The sequence below is a fragment of the Mixophyes fleayi genome, chromosome 12 (assembly GCF_038048845.1).
Source record: "Mixophyes fleayi isolate aMixFle1 chromosome 12, aMixFle1.hap1, whole genome shotgun sequence".
NCBI classification, from domain to species: domain Eukaryota; kingdom Metazoa; phylum Chordata; class Amphibia; order Anura; family Limnodynastidae; genus Mixophyes; species Mixophyes fleayi.
The window spans coordinates 23,563,732-23,590,709 of record NC_134413.1 but is presented as its reverse complement, the minus strand read 5'-3'; the positions used below and the strand labels follow the sequence as shown (position 1 = coordinate 23,590,709).

The window sequence follows — 26,978 nt, the reverse complement described above, 5'->3', positions numbered from 1 at the left end:
TTTGCATTAGTGATTATCAAATTTATTTACGTTTTATAAATAAATCTAACATGGGGAGTCTAGTGTACCTTGTCTCACCATGCTCATTTCCAGCCAGGCATGCAATAACGAAAAGGTTGCGCAGTGCATTTTTACGTGGCAGGACCCAAATCCAAAATGAGGGCATGAGGTGGGTGCAAAATTTATTATGCTCAAAGAGGACAAATAGGCACATTTGAGAATTAATAATTTATAACATGGCTGCATTGTGGACCTGATTCATTAAGGGACGTATTTTGCGTAAAAATGGCTCTGCGCATGCCCAGAACTGGCCCATATGCCAGTGAACGCAGCACCATCCGATTCAGGCTTTGGGCATCTCAAAAGGTACGCACTTTTCAGCCGTATCACTTGCACTAGTTATAGGTTGGGTGTAAGTGCCGATTACTAGTGATGACAGTCGCGTATGCATGCTTCAACATGTGTTTGCAATCAGGAACAACTGTAAAAATGCCTTTTATGTATCCTCATAAATGTATTTTATGGGGGAGGGGGGACTTTTCTTTGGAAAATGTTTGTTATTAATAACTATATAGGCCTGATTTATTAAGGAATGTTAAGCAAAAAATTAAGTAAGTTTTCTTACTCAAGTTTTCTAGATAAAACCATGTTACAATGCAAGGGTTGAAATTAGTTTATTATTTTGCACATAAGGAAAATACTGTCTTTTTTCATGTAGCGCACAAATACTTGATCGCTTTATTTTTACACTGAAATTTAAAATTGATCTAGAACATGCCCTACCCCAACTATAAATCTGCCATCACAATTTATATTTACCTCCCCCTTCAATGCAACATGGTTTTGCCTTACTTACTTTTGCTTAACTTTACTTAATGAATCAGGCCCTATATTATTAACATGTGACATTAATAATTGTTTTTTTTTTATCTGTTCGTTCTTTTGGGACTTTATATTCCACATATGTATTGGATGTATCCTGCAATGTATTGCCTGTAAGATCAGAGCGCACCTAGACCCTATTTAACAACAGACGTATCTTTTACATCCGCTCCTTGTTGATTATGGATGTATGTATGCCCGCTTTTGTGTATTTTTTAACATAATGCACAATACGTTCAATTTGCTTGACTTAATGAATCAGGGCCATTATACGGTTTGTTAATGACCTTTAATGTCTACAGACATAAAGAGGAATACAAGAAGAGAAAGCTTAAGAAATCTTTTTATACACCCACACTAGCTCCTGAAGGAAAGATAGACGAGGTCTGAGTATGGTGCTCTTTGCTGACTTGCCCAGAAATCAATTTGCGGCACAAAGGAGGTATACAGGTCGAGCTTCTCTTTGTACACCCAAGTCTTTTCTAATACATGCCATTTCTTCACCACGCAGCTTATTATATTGACCGCAGAGCACTTGTATTTATTTCTGAGTTTACAGTACAACATTTTTACTACAAAGGCATCCCACAGGTTGATACAATGTAGCAGTGAATGCAATGTATGTTCTGTGACTTAAATGATAACATTACATGATCAGTGAGGCAGAGAGAGCAATTCTTCATTGTCAGAATGTGATGGAACGCAACACAGCGTGTTACCAGTAAATTGTTACAGACTTTTGATTCTGGCTTTTTCCAGAGCTTATCACAACAGTTGACAGTTTGCAGGGCATTCAATGTATGAAGGAGTCTGACCGATTTATAATGAAGTCAACCAGGTCATGGACGAAGAAAAGGGAATAAAAATTAAAATGCTAAATCCCAAATAAATTGTCGTTTTAGCAGCGCTATTGTAGGAAAAGCTTAAAGGTACAAATCCTTCTAAAAATTAGGTACTGTATGTTTCTTTAACATGAAGTTGTTAAATGTTGTTATTCAAGCTGCTATTAATGTATGTTTCTTAAGTGCCTGTAATTACCATAGCAACCACAGTCCCTGACATATGATGTTGTGAAACATTGTAATGTTCACAGCAAAACCCCATCACCACCTTCCTCTTCCGTGTGACCACCGAGGAGCTTGGCGACTGACTGGCTCAGACTAAGAGATCAAGATACACTCTCCTGGGAATGAGCAGAAACCAAATACTTCTAGGAGAGAGACACTTTTTTTGCACTGGCAGTCATATAAAAATCCCCTACAGATCGATTTTGTAAAGGGAACACTGAGTTACAGAAGAATCTTCTGGTAGAGTCAAAAGGTGTGAATTTTGGCTGCAGTCACTGGCTTTGTGGTAACACCCTGAAACCATTTAAAACTTCAGAATACAGTTCTCTTTAGTTTTTTTAATTGACCCTTGCCAGAGGCAACTGTCTCAGCAATTAATTAATTTAAAAAAATGCAAATTTTCTTACAGCAAAAGTTTAAAGTAGCAGCTTATTCCTTGCTGCTAGATCTAATAAAGAGGAAAATGACACTATGGGGCATATTCAATTAGCTTTCCGGTCCGCGGGATCGCGCCGGAACGGGCCACGTAGTCAATACACGGTACCGCAATAACGTGGATTTTCGTACGCAGCCCATAGGGTTGCATACGAAAATCCGCGTTAATGCGGTACCGTATTAATGGCAATAGTGCGCAGGATTCGCGGTAACGCGTGTTACCGCGAACCGGAAAGCTAATTGCATATGCCCCTATATGTATTGTTATAGCATATGCAACACATATACAGGAGTTTATTGTACTTGTTTATTATGATAACAAAATTGAATGAGAAACGTTTATAAGTCAGTGTGGTTTACTTTCAGAATTTAAAATAACAACCCCCTCAGTCCATCTTGCTATACATAAATGACTTGCAGGTTGCACTTTCTATACTAAACACACAACCCCAGGCAATTTCCCCAGTCTTCACTTTCCTACCCAAAACAAGAAAATGCCTTGAAATACGAGCTGTGTTTGACCACCATTAATCATGTACAATAAATGAAAGCAAAAATAATAAGTCCCCTAACACATAATATCAGGTTTGTGTTTTCTTGGCCTATTCAGTATAATGTCTGAAAATGACAAACTGCTGCTTAAGCTTTTGTGTTTTACCCAAAGCAAGTATATCCCCAAAACAGTGAGCCAAAGAAAGCAGAAAACTGAGGTCAATCAATAATCCTTGCTTCTATATACTACTGGTAGTAAGCAATACAATCCTTCTGCAGAGCATTTAAAGACTTGTTGTCAACTTGAACTATAGAATTCCTAATGCCGTGTTAAATTATTCATTTATTGTTTACATAACAAATTGTTGTTATTTTGTTTTTAATGTCTTTTGTGTTCATGTTTTGTTTTATTCACTTTTTACATCTTTTTGTCTTGTTTATGGTTTCTGTTTTTTCATTTTGACAAACTCTGTGATGGACAATGTGGATGGACATTAACACAAACGTTCCATAGTTCATAACAAAGCTTCCTATATATTGGGGTTTAAAAATACTTTATGGTTTTAGAATAGAATGAAGCAACCTGCTTGCATGGTACACTGGAACTTGTAGCTCCACAACACTTTGAGAGCATAAGATTGGCAAACCTAATATTAAATATCCCTAAATGAGTGTATAGATATAGATATAGAATATATATATATATATATATATATATATATATATATATATATATAGACAGAATCAAAAGAGGTCGGTCTCACTGCTGGTAGTGATGCAATTAGTAAGGGATGTAGATATGTACATATATTATATTATATATTAGATATGTGTGTTTAATATATAATGTTTAATTGTGTTTAGTCTATAAAATCTATTTCGCTATATTGAGTTTTAAAAGCTATTGGTCCTGCCAATAAAGATGATTAAATGCATATGTGGAGCACATTTAAGTGGTTTGTTTTTTTTTAATAAAACATGTATCCTTTAATTGACGATATAACGAGTGGCTTCTACTGCAGGTCAGTGCACTGGTCAGGTCACCAACTTTTCTTATGATTTCCTAGACACATAAAGCCAAAACACATAAATGTTAAGTATAAAATCAAAGCCAGAAACATTATTTCCATTATTCATTGTTGTATGATCTTGGATCAGTCATGGCTATTAGAAAATATTATCCAAGCACTCAGGAGTGAGGTATGATTTTCTTTTTGGTGTTTAAGCCAAAGCTCTCTTTGAAAAGAAATATTCAAGGTCAAAAACGTCTTTTCCATTTATGAGTTATGCACTTCTTACCTACTGTGATAAATCTTAGATTAACCTCTACTAATCCAATTTTACACTAAGCTTTAAAATGGATAACTCCTCCCAAAATGGAAAAATTGATTTTGGTTAAGTTCTAGAAGTCATATATTTATAACAGTATATTCCACCAAATCCAGTAAGTTTCCTTGATGTCTCACACGGTCTGGTGATTGACAACGCGCCAATTTAAAAAAAAAAGAAACTGTCTTGGCAAGAGCAAGTAGATTATAGCAAGAAAGCATCAGACATCGGGGGGACCTAATGATCTGGTGGGCCTCTGGATTCCAGGTAAAGCTGGGTATACACTACACGGTTTTCGTCCAATAATCGGCTCAAAGAGTTGACATACGACCGCTCGTTCAAAAGTCGGGTCAGTGTGTGTAGTGATACGATGGTCGAAAGTCTGCCCCAATGGACGATTATCGCCTCATTTGGTTGGTCGTACCGTTTAATATTTTCGTTCCAATCTAGTTTCCGCTGTGTAGGGTGTATACACTTCCGACCGATCCAGAACAGTGAGTACGAAATTACAGTCATTGCTCACGACAACATGGCTGTAAAAAGTCGCTAAAGGGACGTCCGCTCTTCCCTTTATCGTCCTAAACAAGGCTAGTGTGTATGCAGTCCATGGACCGAGCGATCGGAACATCTATCGCATGTAAAATCGCTGGGCATAAAAAGTTGGTCGAAATTTCTGTAGTGTGTACCCAGCTTAATTTATAACAAAGTAAAACTTGTGAAATTAGTCTATCTCGCTGAACTGTCATAACTATCTGGTGCAGAGCATGAATGAGAAACCTGCATACTTTTCTAAGTTTAAATGAACGCTGTCATAAAGATGGCACAGACAGGAGTTAGTAAGATTACATATGCATTTATGAATAACTATTCCCAATGACAGGAGTTATTTCCTGTGAAGTTGTGAAATCACTGTGTGCACACCAAGGTCTAAGTCTGCTGAAATTTCCTCTAGCAATCTGCTTAGTGACTAGGTCCAGCCACGTCGGGGTGTGTATATTTCAGGATGGCCTGGCATTGTGCAACAGGATATCAGAAGATAAGCATGTCACTTCTGTTTATGGCTCCAGTTCCATAGATGCAAGTTCCCTTTGAATTGACAAAAGGATAGAAGCTGGGATGTATGCTTTATATATGAACTAATTTACAACAAAACAAACTTGTCCATAATCCATGTGTTCGTTGAAACTGTATGACAATCTATAGTTGGTAAATTTACCGTATCAAATATGTCAAGCTCAAATGGCAGCCTCATCAAGAAGCTATAGAAATAATTGTCCCAAATAATATACCTAATATTTGTATGTTTCATATGCAAATGTGTGGAAAGTTATGACCTATTTTGTAAATATCATATATTACTACCATGTTCCAAAAGAGAGAGAAAATATTTAAAGGAACTCCTGAATAGCGGTGGTTTGGAACATGTATTCATCAAAGCTGTTTTGATCCAAATTAGCATACACACAGCCTTCTCTCAGTAACCTCACAAGGAAAGAAGGATTGTAATGGTAGAAATGATTAGTGTTCTGGGGATCAGTCTATCACTGAGAAGCTGTTCACTTTTTGATATTTCTGAGCAAACTGCTTGGACATCATTGAGTATAATTGATCAAACTTCAATCAAAATAGAACATATGCTAAAAAAAATGCCAACTGCTGATGATCGCAAGCTGTTTGTGTTCACCAACCTCATTGCTTGGGCCCCATTTTATCTGTCTTTTCTACGTTTGTGGCTAAGTTTCACAACCAGGGAGCAGGTAACAGGAGTCCAAAAAGTGACTTTACTGGATCCCTACATGCAGTGTTGTGATCTGCAGATGTGTAAACTCCACCTCGCCCCTCCGCCCCAATAATACGTTATACAGTCTTTCATTGTAATAGTGATGCTGGGAGTAATGATGTTAATAACAAGGTGGTCCATAACAGAAAGTGAAAATGGTGGCAATGATCCCTTCATAGGGAAACAGTCCTCCTTTAAGTGACGAGAGGCAGAGGGTGTAATTTTAGCTTGGAGTCCATCTCATCATAGGAGAGGTCCTCTTTAGTGTAATCTTCACAGTAGATCCTGGGGCACTAAAATTCAGCACATTAGTCTTTAGTAATTCTATTTGACTTATGTGAGCCCATGGCACCAACATAGAAACAAAACTAGAAATATTTCAAATAAAAATATTGCGGCTTCACTGCCAACCGTGAGGAGACTTCAAGTCTAGATCAAGAAGAAACATTACATTACAGCCAGAATTTCCGTGTGAAATAGACCGTACACTCCGTACTATATCAATGTCAGGTAAGTCTCATCTCTAAAAGAGAAGAGGTAAAAGATCATTTGAGGCAAATAGTGGTGACTGGAGAATTAAACATAAGACTATGGGTACATTTTATGTAAATGAATACAAGTAAACACTAACAATAGTAGTTTAGATCACAGGCAGACAAACTTCACAGGTAATTTGGAATCCTAATTATTTAAATGTATCTACTTGTTAGAGCTGCAAATTCTTAGACATAGTATGGGGTGGGTCCACAACAATGGGAAAATATACCAATGTATTCCCATTAAAACTTAATCCAGAATAGTGTCCTCTATTAGAACCTACAGGTTCCAGTGCTCTCTGAAGGGATGAGGAAGGGTCTTCTCATGTATAAAATCATGTTATCAGCATATTATCCCATGTTTTTTTTTTTCAAGTCTTGCCATCCATGGCCCATAAATTCTAGATTCAACCCTAATACGAACAGCAAGAGGTTCCATTGTATTTGTATACAAGAATGGGGATAATGGACAATGTCTTCTGGTACCTTTTCTCAGTGCAGACAACTCTGTCCACTCTTGCTTTAGGACAGGAGTATAGAATGTCTATCCATTTAACAAAGTTTTCCCAAGAGCCAAACCTCATCAATGCAGCTTTGGGATAAAGCTATTTGATGGAATCGAATGCCTTAGAGGTAGCAAATGTGGTTGATACTCTCCTCCCCCCCCCCCCCCCCCCGAATTATCATGGTAACACTAAATATACTTAAGTTTTTGAAAATATTCAGAGATTTGACCTTACCCTTACCTTGCTTAGAAGTACTACCATCAAGGGGGTAAACTGTCACCTAGAGAAGGTTTCATTAAATAAGTTTAGTAAGTGTGGACCTGAGCATTCTATACATTATTTGTAGTGCTTCAATGGAAATTGATCTAGGCCCGGAACATTCCTATTAGAGAAGGAGGCAATGGCAGTGTTGAGCTCTTTTCAACTAAATTGGACTTCAAGTATATGACACTGCTCTGGGAATAAGTGGGGTGGAGATAGATCTGCTAAATATAGCTCAGAGTCCAACTTTGGCAATTCAGTGGTGGAAGAATAGTGTTAATACGAAGTCCAGTCAACCAAACCATTTCACAATTACCACATCTTACTACTTGTAATGTGGGTCTTCTAAAAACATATAATCTCTGGTGACTTGTTCTTAATAAAATTTAGCAGTAAGAACCCCTTTTTTTTCTCCAGCCCCCTGACATTACAACTTAAAATAGTTAATGCCTTACTACTTATATTCAAACGTATAGATATAAGATTTATGGGGCCTTAAAGATGCAATATTATGTATAGCATAACAGGCAGAAACTGTAACTGATATACTAGACCTAGACACTCTTCTATGAAACAGTACAGTATTGTTAATCATCCCACTCCACCCTGCTATGTAGACTAAAGCACATAAACTTATACCAAAATAGAACAAAGCAATAACAGTTTAAGTCGTACATGGGGCGGAACAGCTAATCTTTGCAGTTAAACCTCTTTTTATCTTCTTTTACCAATCCTCTCCAGCCAGAGAATGGGAGAATAGCAGAGACTTGACCAATACAGGATATAACAACCAGTAACTCTGCACATTAATGTCTAAGTATATTAAGGAAAATTGAAGCGAGACAGTAGCATGTGTTAAAAGGCCCATTCTTTGTAGCTTTATGTTTACTAGCACATTGCAATTTAATAGTGCAAGAATGGAAACACATTCAAATTTGAGATTAAAAGATTTTAATCCTGCACAAAATTCTCCTTTACGTATATGCCGGCACATAGTAAATTTTATATATTGTTTGTTTCTGAGCGCCGGACAACATTTTCCTTTTATTAGCACATTGATATTTGTTCTTGGCTGCCGTCTCAAATGATTTTATTCACTTGTACACATTTCATTAATTTAAAGAAGCGCGCCCTTTTCTCTTTCACTATTTTCAGGTTTTAATCCTGTATGTTGAATACAAGTAAAATAAAGGCCAGTTTGCAATTGTATAAACATGTTAACAAACTTTGCAGTATCAGATTAAAATTACATTTAAACTCAAAACTGAAAAGTTATAATTTTTTTTTTAATAGGGACCCATTCTGCATAGTTCAACATCATAGGAAATCAAACATTAGTGGCATATCCTCACAAGTTCAGCGACCCTGCATGAGGCAGACAAAAGAGTCTGCCTCAAACAGATACAAAGCTCTACCAATCAGGTAAGTGTAGTGCTAGTGGTATTAATGTAATGTGTTTGATACATTACATTACTACCCTCCTCTACAAATATGTAACCACAGGTGGTACTTTCTAGGTGACAGCAAGTGGATAAAATGCTATGTGATATCAAAATAATGTATAATTGAGAGTGTTATAAGATGGTTAGGATAATCTGTTGACATATACTCATGCTCAATGGGTCCAGCATCTGAACAGTGATGGTATTCCAGTGGATCCTCAAAATAACGCTGTCCCTGCTGTCATGACACTCCTCAGCATACTTTGTAAATTTCACAAATGGGTTGAGAGGACTGACCCTTCCGGGCACCGCAGGTACGAAATATAATTTTTCAAGAAGGTTCTCCTATAACTCAATGTTCCCTTTGTAAAACCGCTCTATTGGGTAATAAGTCACTCTCTCCTGGAATCATTTGGCCCCTCAGAGCTCACGTGATGAAAGAGGGGGCTGAGGATTTATAATATGAAAGTTAAAAAGTGTCTCTGTGCACTACATTATGCGCCATGGTAATCACATGACACTTGGCAAACTATAAATCATTAATAGCAGCTTGAATCAAAACCGTAAGGAAAAATAAACAATTCCATGTGTCTTCTTATCAGTAACCAGAGTGGTTTATGTTAAACACTTTTTTTTTTTTTTTCAGGGGATAGAACCTTTAAAGAAATATTACTTTGAACATTTCAAGAAGTTATTACAGTTACAAAATTTACCATGTTTTATCTATTATCCTTTCCACGTAGAAAGGTGAGAAAGAAATAAACCCTGTGCTTTTCTCTTTGAGAATTTCCGAACAAGTTTCCTTATAGAGATCCCATGTTTGTAAATATAAGATGCTACTAAATTATATTGAAAAAGGGGGTACAAAAACAAAACAAAACGTGAAAAGCTCACTAGAAATTAATGTTTTATAAATACAATCTATATAGCACGCAGCGGCTAGATTGATTTTCCTTGCAAATTGTTATTCCTCTGCTGATGTGCTCTGTCAGTCTCTACATTGGTTGCCTGTATTTCAACGAATCAAATATAAAATTCTTCAACTAACATACAAGGCCATTAACAAAATTGCATCAACATACATCTCCGCACTTGTCTCAAAATATATCCTAACTCGACACCTCCGTTCTGCACAAAATCTGCGTCTCTCATCACATCCTCCCATTCTCGGTTGCAGGACGTTTTTCAGGCTGCACCTACTTTATAGAATTCTCTCCCTCGCACCACAAGACTTTCCTCTAGTCTTCAAACCTTCAAGCGTTCTCTGAAAAACTACCTCTTTAGACAAGCTTATAATATTCCTCTACCACCCTTTTAATCTCCCTAGGTTACCCTATTACCACCCTCTACACAGCTAACACAAGACAACAACCCTCTGACCAACATAGTTGTGTGACTGAGCATATAGTCCACTAAATACTTTGTAACCTTTGCATTCTAGCTGGACCAATATGCAATATATGACCCTTGTGTATAAAACCATTGTCTCATAGTATGTAAGCATGTGAGCAGGTCCCTCTTACCTCTCTGTATGTATTACCCAGTAATGTTTTATTACTGTTTGTTCCCAAATGTGAATCGCTACGGAATCTGTTGGCACTCTCTAAATAAATGTTGATGATGATGATATATATTTTGACACATATACAGACATGCACAAAGAATAAAGTATACACATCAAAAAATTATCACTGCCTTTTTAATATATATTTGTATGAATTAAAAGTCAATAACACAACCTATAAAATATAAAAAAAACAGAGTATTTACACTTTATATACCAACCATACAAATGTAGATCATCTGTTTTGGAAAATTAAAATATCATAAAAAAAGGTTTTGTGGTTATTTTTGGCAAACATACACAAAGTCTTGATACATATTGAGAGTAATCCCACCGTCACCAATAATGCAAAATCCACCACAAATATCAATATTTACATCATTCAGCCTGATAGACCTATTCAGTTTACATTTAGCACATACATTTGAGGTATAGACATTGAAATACTAACATATGCTTAATGCCAGGTTAGTGTTAGACAGTCACATTCATTATACCGTATTCCCCCCTGTATAAGACGCTCCCATGTATAAGACGCACCTGTATAAACCATGTGAAAAAATTGAGGATAATGTATTTTGCAGAGTAGTTGTGCAGCGGGTAATACAGAGAGGAGAGACGGAGTTCTAACCCTATTTTTGACCCTGCCTTACCCTGTCATATGCTTCCTCTGTCCGGTAAAGTCTTCTTTCTTCTGTCCATTCTGATCCTGATGCTGGAAAGTCGCTTACCGTCCTCTTCTCGATGACCGGATGTGGTGTGTGAACTTCAGTTGGAATGAACATTTCCGGTTTCTGCATTTGGCGTTTTGTCCAATTAGGACTTTGTCAAAGTCCTGATTGGACATACGGTCATCGGGAAGAGGACGGTAAGCGACTTTCCAGTATCGGGATCAGAACGGACAGAAGAAAGAAGACTTTACCGGACAGAGGAAGCATCTGACAGGGTAAGGCAGAATAAGCAATAGGGTTAGAACTCCGTCTCTCCTCTGTAGTACCTGCTGCACAATTACTCTGCATTAATCATTATCCTCAACATTGACTTGCGCTTATTGAGCCACAGTATTCTTGATCTACCACTGTATAAGACGCACCCAGTTTTTAGACCCAAAATTTTGGGGAAAAAAGTGCGTCTTATACATGGGGAAATACGGTATGTGGTACATTCCAGGCACATAAGTGCATTAGGATATCACCGTTTGCATAGATCAAACCGAAATACATTTGGTCTGGTAACCAGTTTTACGCTTGTGTTTCAGAAAGTATCGGCATCCGAATCAGACTCCACAAAAGTAGATTTAATATCTTCGTCAGCTTCACTCATAGACGGGAGGGTCACATACATTTTTTTTGAAGGCTGGGCTGCTTCTCCTGGAGAGAGAATAAGAACCACAATGCAATGAAAAAGTAACGTCAATTTCACCATATGAACATATCAGAGTAACGAACATGCTGGCCGGGACACAATGAGAAGAGATGAGCTCAGGGGGCACAGGTTGGTCTGGGGTACACAGAGGATTCCTTTTGAGCTGTGTGTCTCTAGTAGTCTAGTCGCCTGAAATGTAAGGAATTACTGGGAACATTGTGAGGCCATGGCACCAGAAACTCATTTTTAATATTGGTTTTTGATTCAAGTATATTTACTTTTTAATCTTATGTTTTATGTATAAAGCACCAACTTTTGCATCGCTCTGTATATTACAGTACATACATGGGCCAATCGAGATGCTCAGCCCAAGTGCCAGGATCACTGACCAGTTTAGTCCCACAGAGGGAGCGTCACTTCCAGCTAAACCTGGGTACACACTACAGGTTTTACACCTGATTATCGTGCCAATCACACAATAAAACAACTGTTAGGTCCGACATCACATTAGTGTGTACACTCCCACGATCATGTCTTATCGTACCAAAGGACATCGTATTGTTTCATTTGATTTTATAACTCACTAAAAATCTCTATAAACAATTTCGGGCAAATCCTGCCACGGCCAGCAGTGTAGGCAGATCTCCATAGAGTTGGCAGAGTCACGATCTTTTCAGTCGATGGTTAACACAGATCTGAAGGTAAATCTTGTAGAATCGTGTATAGTGTGTACATATGAATCACCATATTGATCGGGACTTTCAGTGGTTGGTAAAACCATTAAAGATATCGCATTGGGAGAAATTTTCTGAAGCGTGTAGCTAGCGTTACACTGTAGGTAGAGATGAGCTAAAGATTCAATGCGGTTCTGTAAAAAACTGACCTTGTTCTGCATTTTACTGTGAAACTACGCCCCAGTTTCCACCAGCTAAATGTGAAAAGTGTTCCAGTCCTATCCCAACCACACCAACCAACCAATGAACTGACCATGGTCATCTCAGCTCGATACATTACTAAAGTCTTCAATATGGGAATTAACAAAAATACTGCAGAATGGAACACAGCAGAAGGACTAAACAAAAGCAAAAGACTCAAAGGAGTATATTTACTAAACTGCGGGTTTGAAAAAGTGGAGATGTTGCCTATAGCAACCAATCAGATTCTAGCTGTCATTTTGCAGAATGTAATAAATAAATGACAGCTAGAATCTGCTATAGGCAACATCTCCACTTTTTTTTAAAGCCGCAGTTTAGTAAATCTAGCCCAAAGACTGCAGTGTCAGCATTTTGCAACCCTTCGGAACGGTCAGTTCTGGCACAGAACTCAATTTATACGATACTTTGGCTCAATTTTGCTCATATCCAATAATGGGCCAATCACTTTCAATTGGCTTATTACACACTGCAATAAACCGGGACAATTGCCCAATATGGCCAGCAACATGGCAGCATACGTGGCCACCTACAGATGTGTGGGGAACATCTGATGTATAAGAGTTAAGAGGAGAATAACAAGGAGCCGAGTGTGGCTGTGAGAACTGGAGTACAAGTAGCGACGACAGAGGAAAGCTTCTTTGAAGAGGTGGGTCTACAGATGGGGAACTGCACAGAATACGTCTGAGTGGAAGGAGGGTGACTTGGAGAGTATTTTTGAGTAAGAAATACAGGAATGGTAGGAACTGTGGAGGAATTTCTACTTTCCAACAATTTAAAATAGCTTCCACGGACACATCTAACCCATACTTGCCAACTTTTCCTCGTTGGCTTCAGGGAGATCCCGGGAGAGGTGGGCGGGGGCGGGGCTTGACGAATCACATCATTTTGGTCCTGCCCCCTCAACGATTGTCCCAAATGTGGCCAATTACAGCAGGGGACGGGGTTAAGATGACGCCTATTCTCCTGGACATTCTGGGAGAATAGGCAACTATGCATTAAAGAAAAGCAGCTAATGAATCTCTAGAGACTGAAGTGTCTTTTACATTTCTGTCTCCATTACTGAAGTCATGTTGTCTTACTTGTCAGTCTTTGATTAAATCTTGGTCTCCATGAAAATGGCCACCTCCATAGGCATCAATACATGGACATAGGACACAATTTCTGAACTGTGTCATCATGTCACAGATGGCGAAGCCAACCACGTCTTGTACTGGCTCAGCATCAGGGAGAATGCCAGACTCTTCAGGGAGTGAGGGAGATCACCCCTATTTCAGGGAGTCTCCCTGACATTCAGGGAGAGTTGGCAAGTATGATCTAACCACGTTATTCCTGATACGATCTAAGTGGTCCTTGGGGGCACTATAATTCCCACCATCTCCTGTTTACTGAATCTGATTCGAATGTGTGTTTTGAATTTTAAAAATACTTCTTCAATAAAATATTAATTTATACAGCATAAACAAAAACAACATAATAATTACACCTAACAGGCAGAAAGAGACCTGTCATTGCGCAGTTAGTCCGTACCAAAACATTGCGTCAAACATTTAACATATGGGACTGTCCCTATAAATTAAGGACAATTGGTAATTATGGTAGTCAAGGGTCTATACATCATTATATTCTGGAAGCTTTGGTAAAGCCAATGCAGGGATTGACTGAGACCAGCAGATGAGAAACCGCAACTGTGTAGCATTGTATTTCATGTAATCGGTGTGTGATTTGATCATCAGTAAAATAGACTATAATATTACACTTATAGCTTTATATGAATGGTAGAAGTAACCACTGGTGAGCTTGGTTACGCAGCCAGATCATTGCTAGATAGTAGACTTTACAGAAAAGATTACTGTTGCACATATGACATCTGTATAATCGATGATACTATCTCTCTCTGTGATTGGTTGTACCCACAAGTTGAGGTAGAGAAGAAATACAGACTACAGACATATCTGCATGAACTATGCAATAAACCAGGCCTGTCCAAACCTGCGGTCCTCCAGATGTTGTGAAACTACAAGTCCCAGCATGCCCTTCCAGCTATCAACTGGTTGTCTACCAGCAAAGCATGCTGGGGCTTGTAGTTTCACAACACCTGGAGGGCCGCAGGTTGGACAGGCCTGCAATAAACTAACATAAGTATTAATTTGTATTTTATTTTTTAAAAAAAAGTGATTAGTAAGTGTTACAAAAACAAACAGATAGTGGGTAGGTGAATAAAGTAACAGTAATTTAATAGACCTGTCCACTTAATAATTAATCAGCCTTTATCTGCACTAAAGTAAATTGTGTTCACCAAAAGGTGTATGTATGTAATCCTCATTGAAGATTGAGCTGCCATAGACATCATTTAACGATGACAAAAGACAAAAACGTAACATGTCAGATGGCACTGTGTGGCAAAAACTGTGGGCAACAGAGTATAGACTGTGTGTTGTCATACAGCCTCTGTTTACAATGAGAGCTACATGCAGCCACCCTGCAATAACCACACCGACCTTGCAGCCAACACTCTGTGCAATATAGAAGTAGGAAAAAGCCTTCATAAATCTGTGTCGTACTGAATCACAAAATAATTCCTTATTATTTAATGGATCGGCTACATTTTCAGTGTTGGCAATGACAATTTAGAGAGTGCCTAGTTAAGGTGCCACAGTCAACACCTGTATATAGAAAGCAGCTGGGATTAATGCATATAAAATAAAAACAAACTTTATAAATAAAGTGCATTTTTCCCAGTAGGACTGAAAGCACTTTGCAGAGTTTGAGGCAGTCATCTTGGATGCACTTAGTTGCTATTCTATAGAACCATTCACAACATCAACATTGGAGCTTACAGTCTAAATACCCTATCACACACACAGGTCCATTTTTGTCAGAATCCAACTGACCAACCAGTATGTTTTTTTGGAAATCGAAGTACCCGGAGGAAACCCACGGAAACACAGGGAGAACATAAAAGCTCCTCACATGGTAGGAATCGAACTCATGACCCCAATGCTGTGAGGCAGCAATGCTAACCACTGTGCTACCATGCTATCCTTCTGGCACAACTGACAGAAGCTTCTATAGTAGAAAAGTAACTGCCTTGTTGTGGTATAAACAATAAGAACAAAAGAACAGTGTTGCTACTAAGATGAAGACATCGAGAGCGCAAAATAGAAAACTTGGAGCCAAAGCAAATATTTGATTTGTCAAAGATTTGTCAATGCTCTGTTGCATAGTACATTAAACTAGAACATGGCGTGGAAAAGACAGAATATGGGTAGTTAAAGAAAAAGTTAAAATTAACAAGTAAAACTTTTTGTCTTTAAGTTTCCTATCTGAGCAGTGTCCTTCCGTGCTCTTTGTTATAATAATGTTACAAGAAGGAGTGTACAAGCAGTAAAGATAATTATGGCAGAGGATCAATAATCCCCCCATCTAAAAGATTTTATCAGGACACTAAAGCAAATGATTGACTAAAGGTTAGCAGGACAAGGTACAAGAAGGGGACTGCAGATAAGATAAGCATTAATAGGGTTGAGGTTTTTACTTACTAAATCTATGTACTACATTTTGGGAGATATGATAATCTCATAGCTTTAAATGTATGGACATTATGCCTAGATCACCATTTCTGTTTTCAGTATTACTGCAATGTTTGGTGGTGACACACAATAGACCAATAATCCGACACCTCTTGGGCCACTATTATCTGGACAGACAGAAACTAGTTGCAGATCGATGCTCCTGAAGGTTAAGTACCTTTCTAGATGTAATCTCAGAAGACATAATAATCTATGTTAACATGGTTGTCCAATCAGGTTGTTGCTAGAGATCTTGGGAAAACAAGACAATTGTACATAGCAAACCGTATACTTGAGAACTACACGTGTCTTGGGGTTGTCTTGTCATTATTCCCTCGGTTAAACTGGATACACACTACAGTGGCCTAGTGGTTAGCACTTCTGCCTCACAGCTTCATGAGTTCGATTACCGACCATGGCCTTAACTGTGTGGAGTTTGTATGTTCTCCCTGTGTTTGCGTGGGTTTCCTCCGGGTGCTCCGGTTTCCTCCCACACTACAAAAACATACTGGTAGGTTTGGCTGCTATCAAAATTTACCCTAGCCTCTCCCTCTCTGTCTGTGTGTGAGTGTGTGTCTATATTAGGGAATTTAGAATGTAAGCTCCAATGGGGCAGGGACTGATGTGAATGAGTTTTCTGTACAGCGCTGCGGAATTAGTGGCGCTATATAAATAAATAATGATGCAATGATCGTACCAATCACATGATAAACGACTTCGTTCTGATATTGCATTAGTGTGTAAGCTCTCACAATCATGTTTTATCATACAAAAGCACGTCATATCGTTTGATTTTATATAGTGACTAAAAATCACGATCAACTATGGAACGATGTGGGACAAATGTGGAAGTGTGTACGCCCTCAGGACCAGCGGTGTAGGCAGATTTCTATGGAGTGTGAAGAGTCCTGATAGCAGATCGGTATGACAGATGAAGAGCACAGACCTGAAGATAAATCGTGTATAGTGTATACACATAAATCTACATGCTCATTGGGACTTTCAGTTGTTGATAAAATCATTACAGAAATCGCACCTGCAGTAATTTAACCTCTCACAATCCAAGATCATCTGACTGCAATATCTGCGCAATTTCCATGTAGGTCCCACCATCGTTCTTTCTATTAATTCTTGATTAATGATGCAAATTTTAGGACTCTAAACCATCTTGAAGTTGGGTGCCTTTTCAATTGTCATACTAGTTAATTGGTGCTGTATTATATAGTGGTCAGGAAGAGCTGCATTGTATTTGATTACTGCACTTTGCATTTTTTTTTTAAATAAATGTCACTTCATCCACAACCTGGTAAGCCCCACCCATGTCTTCAGTCACAGGATGATGTGTATTAATTTAGGGTCAATTCTTAAAATAATGGGCCTTGTTTAGAGGAGTGAGCAATATTGTGGCCTAAATTACAGCCTCACGCTTGTATTTTGCGATGTATTTATCTTTAGGCATGTGAACTCCATATACACCGTAAAATAAGCAAAATAGAATATGTAAGTCATCAACTTTATGTATTAAAAACATAAATAGAAATGCGGCTTCCCCTCCCTCCTAAAGTAAGAAAGTGCTACCCCCCCCCCCAGGAACCACCCCCTGTGCTAAACAACATGTGGGCAGTCATGGGACAGAGTGTTGCAGGGTAAGAGTGAAAAGTCATAAAATAATGAAATACTTTTGTGGAACTACAGGTCCCAGCAAGCCCTGGCAGCCACTGCCTGCTTGGGCATGCTGACACTTGTAGTTACAAGGGACAAGCATACCCAGACAGCTAGGGCCTGCTGTAACATGTAGTTTCACAATAAACACACACTAACACTGAATGCACAGATAACCGAATGAGCCGACGAGGCAGGGGTGGATTTACTTTATGTCAGCTCCCCCACGCTGATCTCACCATTGTTGCCCCCCTCTCTTATTAGTAATCAGCACAAACTATACCACTGGTGTTGGTTACTAATTGCAGGGGAGAGGTGCCACGCATTTTACATTTTTTAAAAAATTATTTAAATCTCTCTCTTTAGAAACGTGTTGATAGTCATCATCAACACAACTTTACACCAAGGCGCCACGCTATACGGAACCAGAACAGATAAGTCTTCTAAGAGGTGTACCACTCAAAACGCCACATGGGCAGACATCTGTAGCCCGCATTTGGACTTCCATCCAAATCAGGACTAATGTGTCTACTGGTCAGAAGCCTTAACATAAGCTACGTATTAAGAACAGGGAACAGCTGCTAAAAAAGTGTATACCTTTAAACACACTATTCTGAGACCCGATACTCTGCATGAGCAAATAAAAAGAAAAGAGATTAACTAATTTGACTGAAGCAACAGAGAAAGCGTTACAGTAAATCTCCATTTCAGAGTAAATTACTATAGCAATCTATGTCCATTGTCCGCTAAGTACTCAAATTACACATTTTTTCCTCTATACTGACCAAGCACCACTTAGTTTTAGAGGTGATAATGACACTTTGCAGAGTACTGTGTCCTTAAGTGTCTGGCTAGGATCAGCGGCAGTGGCTCCAGTGCCAGACGCAGTCTGCTTCTCACCCACTGCATTGCTAGCAGAAAAAGAGAGAGAGAGAGGGGAGAAAAGAGAGGGGGCAACGCCATGGTCTCTCTCTCTCATGTGCTTCATCCATGTACAGAGTCATTTGATTCTGCCAAGTAATTTGAGAGAATGGAGAGCTGTGGACGATTTCCTGCATTGTGTTTATAATTACGGCTGGTGTAGGCACTGCAGAGGGTCCAATAACAAAATGAAAAAACCAAAACATTTTATGGCAGCTTTAAAGCTTTGTTTTCTTGCAAAAGGAAAAGTGCTTCTCCACATGAGGGAACCGATGCAGTGTTAACCACATGAAGTCAGGAATATTTTCACAACCTTATAAGGGAACAAGAAGACATATTAGCATATTTCAGCGCCAAGTACGCCATCAGGCCTTGTATAATGAATTTCATAACCGGACTTGTGTTCTCCTGACTCACTTATTCCACCACACAGGTTCCTTATGGTTGACAGCAGAATTCTAGGAGACAATGCGTTGACGGGGAGATCAAATGCCGCATAATTGTATCTACATTTGCCAACAGCAATCAAATAATTGGCAACATTCCAACACAGTGGTCAGCGATAGTGAATTGATGCTGCGACATTATCGCTATAGGCTACACACTCAAAGGTATTTTTACATTTTAACACACAATTTATGTGCACCGAGGCGAGTTATCCTTTTTTTGCTAACACACTGTAGTGAAAACACAATAAGGAGCAGCTGGGAGAGAACCAGTTACAGAACAGAGTTATAATTCTGACTGCTTGTCTTTCATATGCCTGATGGTTGGTAAATGGAGATACTGATGCGCCAATTGGTAAAAGGATGCAAAACATCCCACGGGCGAAGTAATCAGAGAGGCGATACCGAGGGGGAAACATGTGCTTCAGACACATTGCCTGTTTTTGCCTTACACCTTAAACCCACTGTACAAGTTGAATTAAAGCAGTAATGAAATGTATATACCCTTTGGAGGGTTGTGGGCTAGAGCAGTTAGCTGTAATGGCTGCAGCACAGCACTATGGGTAACTGGTGGAAAAACTTAACTTGGTTCATTGTGCTTTTATCATTGGGCTACATATTGCGATGTTAAATAAATGCAAGATGCTGGATGTTAGATTTGAAGTGCACAGGATTAGTATTAGTCATTAGATAAACAATGCAGTTAACGTCATTGTCATCAGCTCATTATATAGCGCCACTAATTCCGCAGTGCTGTACAGAGAACGCACTCACATCAGTCCCTGCCCCATTGGAACTTACAGTCTAAATTCCCTAACACACTAGGGTCAATCTGATAGCAGTCAATTAACCTTCTAGTATGTTTTTGGTGTGTGGGAGAAAACCAGAGCACCCGGAAGAAACATACGAAAACACGGGGAGAACATACAAGCTCCACGCATATAAGGCCATGGTCGGGAATCAAACTCATGACCACAGTGCTGTGAGGCAGAAGTGCTAACCACTAAGCCACTGTGCTGCCCCATTAACATTTTTCCTGAATAGTGGCGCAGACTTGCATTTATAGTTTTAATTAAATAATAGCATTGGAAAAAAAAATGTTCCCAGACCTAAAATATAAACCACTGTTGGCACTTGGCTCCATCTGCATGCTATTATGCTGGCAGACACCTTTATGTATTATTCAACAGCTTCATCCTGCATATTGTACCTGCAGACCTAACGGTGCCGCAGTAATAACCTATCCAAATCTTTCCAAACAATTTGCTGATATGTTTCAGATTTTCTTTATTTCTATCCCGCAAGTCAGGCTCAGCGGAGGTATGGAAATCAATTTGCTCAAAATAGCTGCTGCCGTCACACGGAACACTTACGTACAATAACGGTAATTTCCAACCAGTTTTTCTGTAGCTCTATTCTGAAATTAAGAGCCTAAATTATGTGGTGGGCAACACAAGAGGTTGGCTCACCATAGGGGGCGCACAAATGGAAGCTGAATGGTTTATAATCACTGCGGATCTCGTCAGCATTACCTGAACTGTACCTTCTGCAGCCTGTCATTAACAGTTCCTAAACTATGACAGAGTGGGCGAAGTCTAATAAGTGTATAGAGCTATTGCTAAGGTCGCCTTCACATTCAGCTTACACCAGAAAAACAGTTTTGATACAATAATGTTGAATGTGTGAGATATTAGGGAAGAACCAGTAAGTAAACATCCTGTGGTCAAAATCGGTCTTTCAAGCAATCCAAAAGTAATCTACCCATTGAAATGCCTTCTTTAGTTGGTCTAGTGTTTTCTTTAATGTATCATAATATTATATTTATTATTCATCAGTCTTTGCCCTGATGGTGCTTAAAAAAACAGAGCAGCTGGAAGATGACCCATATGAACTAGGGGAGACCATACAGTGTCCTTGCAGTTTGCACTACGGCTGGAATCTTTATATAGCGCCACTAATTCTGCAGCGCTGTACAGAGAACTCTCACATCAGTCCCTGCCCCATTGCAGCTTACAGTCTAAATTCCCTAACATACACACACACAGACAGAGAAAGAGAGACTAGGGTCAATATTGATAGCAGCCAATTAATCTACTAGTATGTTTATGGAGTGTGGGAGGAAACCGGAGCACCCAGAGGAAATCCACCAAACACAGGGAGAACATACAAACTCCACACAGATAAGGCCGTGGTCGGGAATTGAACTCATGACCCCAGCGCTGTGAAGCAGAAGTGCTAACCACTTGCTGCTAGGGTTCCAAAAGTGAGTATAGGTAAGTGAATAGCTTTAAAACAGCAATATCACATAGATTATTTTTTTTAATTTAAATTGCTAAGTTAAGTACATTTCAAGCATGCATCTGATTGTTTAAAGCTATTCTCTTACAACTTATTAACTCCTTTTCAAAAGCTCTCTGGTGGGTAAACAAAAATGGCTGCCAGACCCGGTCTGCTACACAGACACAGGCTCATAGCTCTCAGCAAGTCATGTGATGGTCACAGTGCAGGGTGTTACAAATCCTCTCTGCTTACTACATCATGTGCCATATGACTGTGGTTGCCATGGCAGTCCACAATCATAAATCATTAATTGCAGTCTGAAGAAAAAAAAAACCAAGGGAAAAAACTAATTATTCTCCTAGCCTGCCACAGTGATTTATGTGAAAAAAAAACACTCAAGTTTTTTCAAGGTATTGCAGCTTAAATCATTCTTTTATATAGATAGGGGATGGCGGATGTTTGTTCCATGGCACTCTGCAGTGATGGAGGAGTGGTCAAAAAAGAAGTCTGGGTATGGTTTGATAAAAAAATGAAAAAACTTTTATAGGTTCTGTATACCCATAATCCTCTCTGGGAGGTCACTTAATTCACAGCCAGGGACCAAAGATATAGAAATAATGTATAGTACCGGAGCCAATGGACTCATGTGTGTTATTATTTGTTCAGATTACTTTCTGAATGACTTACATGTAAAAGTTTTATATGGAGTACCTCAGACAAAGTGATTCCATAAGTAAGCCCTTCCTGTTGAAATCACTGCTGATTCAATTACAATCACAAGCAGCCTCAGATCCTGTTTTTCCTGAGTCCCACCCTTACTTAGTCTGGGTAAACAATAGGTTATGTTACAGTCAATCATCACAAAGAATCAATAAACAAAATACCTTTTCCATTTTCATTTGGAAGGGGGGGGGGGGGGATAGATATAAGGAAGTACAGCAAACCATTATGGAATTATGGAAGCTGTACAATTCACATGAAGTATTATTTTATGTATGTTATCCACGTGTTTGCGTGGGTTTCCTCCGGGTGCTCCTGTTTCCTCCCACACTCCAAAAACATACTAGTAGGTTAATTGGCTGCTATCAGAATTGACCCTAATCTCTCTCTCTCTCTCTCTGTCTGTGTGTGTTAGGGAATTTAGACTGTAAGCTTCAATGGGACAGGGACTGATGTGAGTGAGTTCTCTGTACAGCGCTGCGGAATCGGTGGCGCTATATAAATAAATGGTGATAGTAATGATTTTAAGTTGCTAAGCTTTTTGCCAATAAAGTATAGGTGTCCTTCTGGGTTTATCAGTACCCCCATGTACTTGGGGCATCATCACTGGGTCATCTGGCCAGCGACCCTAACTTTTATGGGAGTGAGGAAGGGGGGCTGACGGGGATCATCTCTAGGTCATGGAAGGCTGGATACAAGAGGATATTTGTTTATTTAATTTTTTTGGGCAAATTCCACCAAGTCTAGTTTCACATATATTGTGAGCAATAAATACCCAAAGTTGCAGCACTCACAGGGCGGGGATGATATAAATGCCGTCATATCCAAACACAACTAAGCCCCCGCTCTCTCTCTATAGTCGGAATGGAAGAACATGAAGAGGACCAGATTCACAGAGGAAGCTTTAGCAGAAGCTAGATAAATATATCTCTCCACTCCTTATGATACAGGGTCACGGCCCCTTAAATCCTTCTTTTGGAGTGGACTCCAAGCACATTTTGTACACAGTGCAGAGTACCACACCTCCTGCTTTCTGAGGCACTTTGGCTACGTTTTCCAGCACACACACATCTGTGTCCAACACCTTATGGTTGGGCAATCCAAGACTTGGGCTTTATCACCCTGGCACTATTTTTTCTCATGTATGGCTCACTTGTTGTCTGCGATTGGATTTTTAGGGTGCAGCAGTCCCTTATGGCCTTGTCCCTTCTGGCTCCCACCTCCCTGAACCCTGAACACTTCAGACGCTCCTCCGTATGGGCAGCTGGATATTCTGGCCCTGGGTACAAGCTTTGGTAAACCCCAAGATAGAGGCACCATCCTATATTTGCAAAGGTGGGTCTGAAAATCCTTTTCCTCAAGGAGCCTTCAGGGGATGGGATAGAAGTGGCACTTATCCTGTTGGAGATTATCAGAAGGCTGTTCCCCTCTGAATATCTCGTACATTTGTTTTTTTGCACAATGGACAACTGGGTGTTCTAATGTAGTGGGCAGACAGGATCATCATTTATTTATATAGCGGCACTAATTCCGCAGCGCTGTACAGAGAACTCACTCACATCAGTCCCTGCCCCATTGGGGCTTACAGTCTAAATTCCCTAACACACACACACTAGGGTCAATTTGTTAGCAGCCAATTAACCTACCAGTATGTTTTTGGAGTGTGGGAGGAAACCGGAGCACCCGGAGGAAACCCACGCAAACACGGGGAGAACATACAAACTTCTCACAGATAAGGCCGTGGTCAGAAATTGAACTAATGACCCCATTGCTGTAAGACAGAAGTGCTAACCACTTAGCCACAACACAACAGGAAAATACACACATGTGAATTGAAAGTGACTTATCTTGTGTGCGATTAAACCTCCATATCTTTTGTGCACCCCAGTCATCTCTCGGTTATATACCATCTCTGATAGAAGGTCTTGCAGATGGTAAAGTTAGCTTTATCTCAACAACCAGCAAAAGCCTAGATTACTTAGAAAATTTTCCAAGCACTGCAGCCTGGAGAACACAATCATGGCTATGACAAGGGTGAGTAACCCAGTGACTGCGAGACTATAAAGAGATACATTTTTTAGTAATTGGGAGTCGAGAGATTGTATAAGATATAGTAAGAAGCCTGGCCATATTTATAAGCACATTATAGCTGTATAACCTCACACTGAACAATCCAACTTTCTTGTATGTGTGAGGTTACCATTACTTGACATTACCATATTCACTTCCTTAATTACTTAGGGATCAATTAAACAGGTCATGGTAAGTAAAAAGAACCCTGAACCTTCTGGTGTTAAGAGACGTGCTAATAACTACTTGTAGCACCAGTGTTCTGAGAAGCCGGCTTCTGGAAGTTAAAGCATGGTAAATTGCATAAGAACAGCTAATTGTGCTGTAATAAGGTAGCAGGCACTTGGCTTCCTATCATATAGCATCAGCCAGGAAAATTTACAGGAAGATTTGGGAGAATCACCATTCATGTAATTATACCCTACAAACACAAGTTCATCCCTTTTAGGGTGCTTATCGCATAAAATTAAAAAAACATTTAAATTTAAAGCTGTTTTAACAACATGCAATCTAGCAGCACAAAGGACAGATGTATAGTGAAATGACATGTGTAGGATGGCTATTTATTATCATGCATGCTTTAAATAACATCCTGATGATTAAAAATGCTCTGTGTGGAGCTCTAAAACCTGCACATTACTGTTACAACTATAGGAATAGGGAAATAGAACCTATAAAATCAGTAATCTCCTACCGCAGTGTTGGGTAATTCTTAAATATATCATTCTTCCCTATTTTTGAAAAATAATTTTGGGGATATCATGCATGTAGCACATGCTCCCAAAGGGGGCATTGCCCTGACCCACCTGTGAGAATATATAGAGCAGCCCAGGGTTGTGCCCAGCACCAGCAAGTGGATGCCATAGTACTGTACTTAGTGGGTTTCTGTATGGGAGGCCACCAGAATCTGTAAGTGCAGCAGGGCTGTAAAGATGATTATTTTAAAAGCTGTAAATGTTATGGCAACGCCGGCGATAACCAAGAAGCACTGCAACAGTGACATTACTGCCAGTCCCGTAGTGGACTACCATGGGCTGGGTCACCTGCATTTTCTTGTCCTTTAAAATGTTCCTAATAGGCTGCTGAGTCGAGTATTGGCTCCCAGGCTAAAATTTGCCAGCCCTCCCTGGTCACCAGGACCATCATTCGTCTTGCTATTCCGAGATATATGCACATACTGACTAGTGCGCCTGTGCTAGTGCAGAAAGACATTTACAGACAATACACAGACAGATACACACAGAGAAACACCCAGAGAGACACAGACACTCACATAGACAGACAGACACAGGCTAATATTCTGTGTGCAGGGCAATATCACCGGCCAGTTATCCTGAGGAAAGACTGGACAGAATGCTGTTGGAGAGTGGCAGCCATTTTCTTGTAGTACAGATCTATTTCATGAAGTACATTACTTAATCTCATTGGGGACACTAGAAGAAAATAAAGTATAATAAGCATATGACAACACCTGTCCCCGTTTATGGAAAGTGGTGATCATTTTCTTGCAGTATGGCAGGCACAGAGAGATGTGGAAGTTTAGATTACCTGCTCGGGAGGCACGCGGGGGATTAACCTAACTCCCCGGATTGCGGGAGATCTCCCAATATTCTGGGAGATGTGATTTAAGCAAGCAGTACATTTGTCACGACTGATAGTGGAAACCTGCTGTTGTTGGCGCCACTCAGAGGAAGGCGCGGAGTCTAACGTGCCCCTGGTATTCACCAGGAACCCCCGCAAGGAAGTATGGACTCCGCTGCAGGGACACGCAGGTCGCGGTCCTTCCTAGAGTCCACAGCGAGATACAAGGAGGTGTCAGACAGGCCGGGTCAGCAACGTTCAGGTAGAAGAGGTACAAAGGGAAATCCAGAAGAATGGTGAGGCAAGCCGGGTCGGTAACTTTCAGGGAGAACAGTACAAAGGCAGAATCCAAATAGGGGTGGTCAAACGGTCCGGGTCAAAAGGTCACAAGCAGCACGAGGATAGTCAGGAACGAATACAGCAACTGGTATACACAAACGCTGGAGGCAGGAAGACCTGATACTCTGGCACTGGTGAGAGGGCAGGAAGAGGTTTAAATACTGTGGTAACCCAATCAGAATCAGCGCTGCAGCGCTGTCATACCTGCCGCCGGGAATCCTTCATAGCGTCCCGTTGCCTAGCAACGGGGCGCGTCATCACACCCAGAGGTCGGATGGCAGGGGGATCCGGAAGTGATGCGTCTGGTTGCTATGCAACCAGACACGCTGTCAGCAGACAGGCGGCCGTGCGGAACGGCGCCTGACAATATTATTATCAAAGCTGCTCTCAATACATGGGGCTAGATTCATTTTAATCAGGAAAGTTACAGCCCAACTGTAAAGTCCATTTTTCCTACTGTCTTCCAAAGAGCATTTACCCAGATAAACTGTTTTATTCAAACATGGGTTTCACACAGTTAAAACAGTAGTACAGGGAGCATTACATGCTGTCTAGACCATAAAATACAAACGTGTAGCCAGGGACTCCCTTTATCCAAAAGCAGCCCCAGTCCATGTTGTGTCCAGCTCCTAGCCGGCCACACGTGTAACATGGCTGCCGCTACAGGCCCATTAACATGTTCTATAGCCTGTAGCCAACAACTAAACATCACACTAGAACTTTTGTCTCATAAAACACAATTTGACGCTTTTAGAAGTGAGTTTGCTAATAACCCACAACGGCCTGCCACCAGCCA

The 26,978-nt window shown here is 39.9% G+C and overlaps 1 protein-coding gene across 4 annotated transcripts in view; it reads right to left on the bottom strand.

Annotated features, from left to right (window-relative positions):
* Window positions 1-26,978, bottom strand: part of KIAA0586 (KIAA0586 ortholog) — a 170,600-nt gene that overhangs the window by 64,107 nt on the left and 79,515 nt on the right. For 3 of the 4 annotated variants that reach the window (XM_075192979.1, XM_075192976.1, XM_075192977.1), the window contains one exon: window positions 10,413-11,664. The exons of the other annotated variant lie outside the window; for it this stretch is intronic. In XM_075192979.1, the coding sequence (XP_075049080.1) occupies window positions 11,549-11,664 (116 nt within the window). In that variant the 3' untranslated portion in view covers window positions 10,413-11,548. Of the gene's footprint in view, window positions 1-10,412; window positions 11,665-26,978 lie in introns of those variants that run through there. 4 annotated transcript variants of the gene reach the window in all.